Source organism: Chiloscyllium plagiosum, chromosome 33 (genome assembly GCF_004010195.1).
Source record: "Chiloscyllium plagiosum isolate BGI_BamShark_2017 chromosome 33, ASM401019v2, whole genome shotgun sequence".
Classification (NCBI taxonomy): Eukaryota; Metazoa; Chordata; class Chondrichthyes; order Orectolobiformes; family Hemiscylliidae; genus Chiloscyllium; species Chiloscyllium plagiosum.
In genome coordinates, this window is record NC_057742.1 from 35,249,894 (window position 1) to 35,256,129 (window position 6,236).

Sequence of the window (6,236 nt, forward strand, 5' to 3'; positions counted from 1 at the left end):
CTGGGTCCCACCCCCCCACCTTACTAGCTTAAATCCTCCCAAGCAGTTCTAGCAAATTTCCCTGCCAGTATATTAGTCCCCTTCCAATTTAGGTGCAATCCGTCCTTCTTGTACAGGTCACTTCTACCCCAAAAGAGATTCCAATGATCCAAAAATGTGAATCCTTCTCCCGTACACCAGCTCCTCAGCCATGCATTCATCTGCTCTATCCTCCTATTCCTGCCCTCACTAGCTCGTAGCACTGGGAGTAATCCTTGAGGACCTCCTTTTTAAATTCCTGCCTAACTCTCTGTAATCTCCCTTCAGAATCTCAACCTTTTCCCTTCCTATGTCGTTGGTTCCAATGTGGACAATGACTTCCTGCTGGCCCCTCTCCCCCGTGAGAACATTCTGCACCCTCTCTGAGACATCCTTGATCTTGGCACCAGGGAAACAACACACCATTCTGTTTTTTCTCTGATGGCCACAGAAATGTCTGTCTGTACCTCTGACTACAGAATCCCCTAGCACAGTTGATCTCTTGGAAGCTGACGTACCCCTCGTTGCATTAGAGCCAGTCTCAATACCAGAAACTTGGCTGTTCGTGCTACGTTTCCCAGACTACATCACCCAGTACATTTTCCAAAACAGCATACCTGTTTGAAATGTGTATATCCACAAAAGACTCCTGCACTAGCTGCCTACCTCTCTTACCCTTCCTGGAGTTAACCCATCTATGTGACTGTATCTGAGACTTCCCCCCTTCCTATAACTGCCATCCATCACATACTGTCACTGTTGCAAATTCCTTATTGCTTCTATCTGTCTCTCCAACCGATCCACTCGATCTGATAAGATTCGCATCCAACAACATTTATGGCAGATACAATCCACGGTAACCCTTAAACTCTCTTTAAACTCCCACATCTGACAAGTCGCAAAGAAAAAAACTGCTTGTGTTCCTATCAATTATAATCTTGACATTAAAACATAGCTTTAATATCCAATAACCTTAAACTTGCAAGAAGGGATGGTTTCTTTTTATCAAAACAACACTAAAATTCAGTTAATCTTCGAGCAAGGTTGAACACCATAATACAGTAATTTGTATTTATACATTCTAATGAAAGATCATTAGCCTGAAACATTAGCTCACTTTCTTTCTCCACAGATGCTGTCAGATCAGTTGAGTGCACTCACCATTTACTCAGCATGGTGCTTTTATTTCAGGTTTCCAGTATCTGCGTTTTTTGCTTTTCCTCTTGCTTTTCTGGTATATAATATAAAGTTTACGGGAGCCTCATCAGACAAAAGAGCCAAAGAAGGAGGTAAGAGAAGGGTGTTTAATATCTTGGTTAGATGTCAGTTTTATTGTGGGGAAGGGGATTTAAAGCATGATGGAGGGGGGACAAATAGCTTTAGGGAGGAAATTTCAAATCTTAGAACCATTATAGAGTAAAGGGAATGGGGAATATACATGGAAGACAGATTTGTTGAAAGGTTGTGAGGACTGATGAAACTATGGAGAATAAAAGGGGCTAGGCTATGAGGAGTTTTGAACACAAGGCTGAGACTGTTAAATTGGAGGCATTAGGAAGAAGTCTTAATCCCTAAACAATGCTGCTATCTGGATAACTCTTAATCCTAACATTGCTGCAATAATGTTATCCTATAACCAATGCTATAATTATTTCATTGAAAAAATGGCTAATCCATAAAAGAACATCCCCAGGGATAAGGAGACAGTGAAGGGAAATAAGGTTGATTCACTCATGAGAAAGTTAGATTTTTTTTGTTAGAAGTTAACTTTTGAGGTTCTGTAGACCAGTAATTTGAGATGTAAAAAGTAGCAAGTTTAAAATGCTTGGCAAGAAGAGGTGAATTTGGGTTTGTGTTTCTCACCTGTCCCATGAGTGGGTCCGGTGTAGACTAACTGATGGTGATGGATTGTTATGATTAGTCAACATGTCCTTTAGAATTACACCAAGCTATTAGCAGAATATTGACTAGATGGATCTTGGTCTTCCATCATCTATTAATTCCTATTTTAATACCTCAAAGCCTCCCATTCCCAATAACATTTTTCCCATCCAAGTGATACAACTGCCGGTAAGAAGGAAATCAATATTCACTTGGAAGGAACATAGATGACATCACAGATTTAGAGGAATTTAAAATGATTTGGGAAACTAGACACATCTTTTATTAACGATTCAATTGGGCTGCAATTTAATAGCAACAGGATTGGAAAATGCACACACAGGCCATATTATATTAAATCAGCTCTGTAACTGTTCTGATCTCCTCTCACTACTAGGTAACCCCTGTAGAGCTTTTGACTTCAACAATCACTCTTCAGAGAGTTGCAATCACAAAACTAGAGCCAGAATTCGCTGGTACAGACATCTTATATTGTTACCTGTTAGTTAGACTTCTTTCTTACCCTTTAGATCAAAAGGCTGTGTTGAAAATATGAACTGATGTAACATGATAAGGGAATAGGGAATCTGAGACTTGGTGAATCATCATTAATTGATGATTTAAAACTTCAGAAAGCTACAGGTTATAAGGGAGATAGAAAGGTGAGCAACAATCAAATCAAATCAGGTTGAGAGGAAGAAGTAAAGGGGGAGAAAGATTAAATTGAGAGAGAGAAGAAAGGAAAAAACAAAAAGGATATTATTTTTAAAGCTGTAAAAAAATTCCTGAAGGAATAGTTTATTACCTGCAGGGCTGAATCTTCAGATATAAATTGTTCCCTTCCTTCAATCTAATGAATGGGATTGCAGAAAATAAATCTCAATTTAAAAAGGACGTTTAAATGGTTAAGTGCTGGACCTAAGTTTCTGCAGAGAATTTCCGAATTTAGGGGCAGCACGGTGGCTTAGAGGTTAGCACTGCTGCCTCACAGCATTAGGACCCAGCTGATTCCAGCTTCGGGTGACTGTCTGTGTGGAGTTGACACATTCTTCCCGTGTCTGCGTGGGTTTCCTCCAGATATTCCGGTTTGGTCCCACAGTCGAAAGATGTGCAGGTTAGGTGAATCAGCCATGCTAAATTGCATGTAGTGTTCTGGGATGTGTAGGGTGGTTTCATTAGTCTTGGGAAATGTAGAGTAATAGGGTAGGGGAATGGGTCTGGGTGGGATACTCTTCAGAGGATCGGTGTGGACTTATTGGGCCAAATGGCCTGTTTCCACAATTTAGAGATTCTATGGTTCTTAATTCATTTTAATGGTAGTATTTTCCTTACACTTGAGGAAGCTTGATAGTAGCCAGATCACATTTTCATGAGGCTGATATCCAAGTGGGGAAAATTATTCTTTCTGATGGAAAGAATGTATCTGAGCTTGGACAGTAATGGAATAATCAGGGATTGTCAGGATGGATTTGTAAAAAGGCAGTCATGTTCGATAGATTTGAGTGAATCTTTTGAGGAGGTAAACTAAACTATTGATGAGGGCAATGCATCTGATATGATCTGCATTGACTCTTGCAAGGCTTATGATAAGATGCCTTTTGGCAGACTGGTCAAGTAAGAGCCCTTGAGATTCAATACAAAGAGCACATTGGATCTACAATTGGCTGAGAGTCTGGAAGCAGAGGGTGCTGGTTCTGAGACTGGAGATCTGTTTCCAGTGGGCTTAGCAGAGTTTGGTGCAGAGCCCTGCTACTTGTGGCATACATTAGTGATTTGGATTCAACTATGGGGAATATGATTAACAAGTTCATGGATTGAATGAGAATTAATGAGGTGGTAGATAATGAGGAAAATAGCAGTAAGCTGCAAAAAGACATCAAAAGGATATCAGTGCACTGGTCAGCTGGGCAGAGCAGTGGTAAATGGAATTCAACTCCCAGAAGAGTGAAGTAAGCCTCTTGGAATGGGACATCAAGCCAAGGGTTGAAACAATGAATGGTAAGACCTTGTAAAATCTGAAGATCAAAGGGATCTTGTTGTGCATATTGAGAGATCACTGAAGGTAGCAGGGGAGGTAGAATAGTTAAGAAAATGTAAGGGATACTTGCCTTTATTAACTGAGACATAGAATATAAAAACAAGGAGATTATACTGGAACCATGTAAAACACTGGTTAAGCCTCAACTTGAGTATTGTGCACAGTGCTGGTCATCACATGAAAGGAAAGATATTATTCCACAGGAGAGGATACAGAGGAGACTGACCAGGTTGCTACCTGGGCTGAAGGTCTGAGATATGAGGATAGATTGGATAGGTTGGGGTTGTTTCCCTTGGATCAAAGAAGTTGAGAAGGGACCTGATAGAGAGCAGTAAGCTTATGAGAAGCATGGGTAGGGTGGATAGCAAGACACTCTTTCCAATAGCAGAGGGGTCAGTAACCAGGGCACATAGAATTAAGTTAACAGGTAGAAGGCTAGGACGAGTTTTAAGGAGAAATGTTTTCACTCTAGGGTGTTAGGAGCTTGGAACTCATTGCCTTAAAGAGTCAGAAACTTTTGTCACAGAAAAAGCAGCCTTAGCCTTTGGAGCTATAGGCCAAAAGCTGAAAAATGGGGTTAGTGTAGTCAGATCTTTGTTAACCAGCACAGACATGATGGGCCAAATGACCTCCTGCTGTGCTACATCCATAAGTCTGTGATACAGTAATCTGGCAGAAATTATCAAATACATCTCTTAGCTTAGTATTAAAATAAAGCTTAATTATTTATCCTAATATCAATTATCCTTCAAGATTACAGTCAAGTAGGAGAAAGTGAGGACTGCAGATGCTGGGGATCAGAGCTTAAAAATGTCAAGTACCCATTACAGTCAAGTAACCATTATACTTGCTAACAAAGAATTAACTATAAATTGACCCTTTTTTTGGAGTACAGTGTTATACTCATTCCAGAACTGCTCAGTAAAAGCATTTTGTCAACTGTCTTAATTCACTTCTTTCCTTTAATTCCCTTCCTGTCTTCTCCAGAACCCCTCCTCAGGGTATTTCTATATCCTTGTGCCCAACCTTGCCCAGGAGCATGTCACCCCTGAATTACCTTTATCTAATACTGGCCCAAAGATAGCCAGGTTGTCATTGACCGTGGTGCAGTTCCATCTCCTACCCCTGAACTGATGCTGACATTCCTGGATTCCGATCTTGACCCCCTCGGCTACACTGGGCATGATCTCGATGTAGTTCCTGCAGAAGCGAAGTTGCTTTGGGACGAGTCCAGGGATACTACCACACAGGATGGGCTGCGAGCCAAGAGACGAATACTGATGTCCCAGTGCCAGAGACCTGGATAAGACAAGAGCTGGTTAACACAGTTCCTTTCACTTTAAGGAATTATTAATTTGAAAAAAAACCACTAAATAAACAACAAATTCTTCTGCCTTCACTCTTACATCATACTCATTAAAATTCCAGCCCTCCCATTGGATTCCTTGGTCCTTGTTACCTATATGATGGGCTGAATGGACTCTTGTATTGTACTGTGTTTCATTGTGCCTCTTAATTGTTTAACAGCTAAAATATGTTACCATGTGGCAAGAAATCTCTCTCATTGTGTCACCAGAGAAATTTTTATAAATTCATTTTGATACTATGTCAAATATCTGCAGATGAAGTGAATCACAAATGTGCAATTTAGCTAATAAATAGTGCACCAAGGTGAGACTGCATTTTCTTTTATGCCTTGGCATCTTACCTGATGTGTGTCAATCAGAACTGGAAACAGTGCTCTAATTGAGTCCAACCAGTGTTTGGGACAAGACAAAACATGATCTTGCTCTTGTACACCATGCCCCTACTAATAAAAACTAGGATACTGTATATTTTATTAAACACCGGCTGAATTTGTCCTGCCACCTTCAATGATATATGCATATGTAAACCCAGCTCCCTCTGCTCCTGCACCACTTTAACATTGCTTGTTTATTTATATTTTCTCTTTGTGTCCTCCCTCCAAAAGTGGATTGAATTTCTTCTGCCACTTGTCCATCCATTTCACTAATCTGTCTACATGTCTGACATGTAGTAGTAAGTCTGACTACGACATGTGTGTTGCAGTGTGGCTTGAGACTAATAATCTTGTTTTTTCAATAGACAGAAGTGTGAGATCTGAAAATAAAGCCACAAAGTCCCATGGTTTTAAATAAACAACATTAAAACTGTAATATAAAGGGCAATACTGCAGAACACAATTAACATTGGTACGTTTGGATACTGCATAGGGAAGAGCTTTGCGTCACTCGCCCACACCACTGCCGCGAACATACACACACACACAGACATACAC

At 40.4% G+C, this 6,236-nt stretch overlaps 1 protein-coding gene across 1 annotated transcript in view; it reads right to left on the bottom strand.

Moving 5' to 3' along the window:
* The window catches only part of LOC122540016 (proto-oncogene Wnt-3), a 91,044-nt gene that overhangs the window by 79,368 nt on the left and 5,440 nt on the right, over positions 1-6,236 (bottom strand). The window contains exon 2 of the mRNA XM_043675303.1: positions 4,995-5,236. Coding sequence (XP_043531238.1) covers positions 4,995-5,121 — 127 coding nt within the window. The 5' untranslated portion in view covers positions 5,122-5,236. The remainder of the gene's footprint in view (positions 1-4,994; positions 5,237-6,236) is intronic.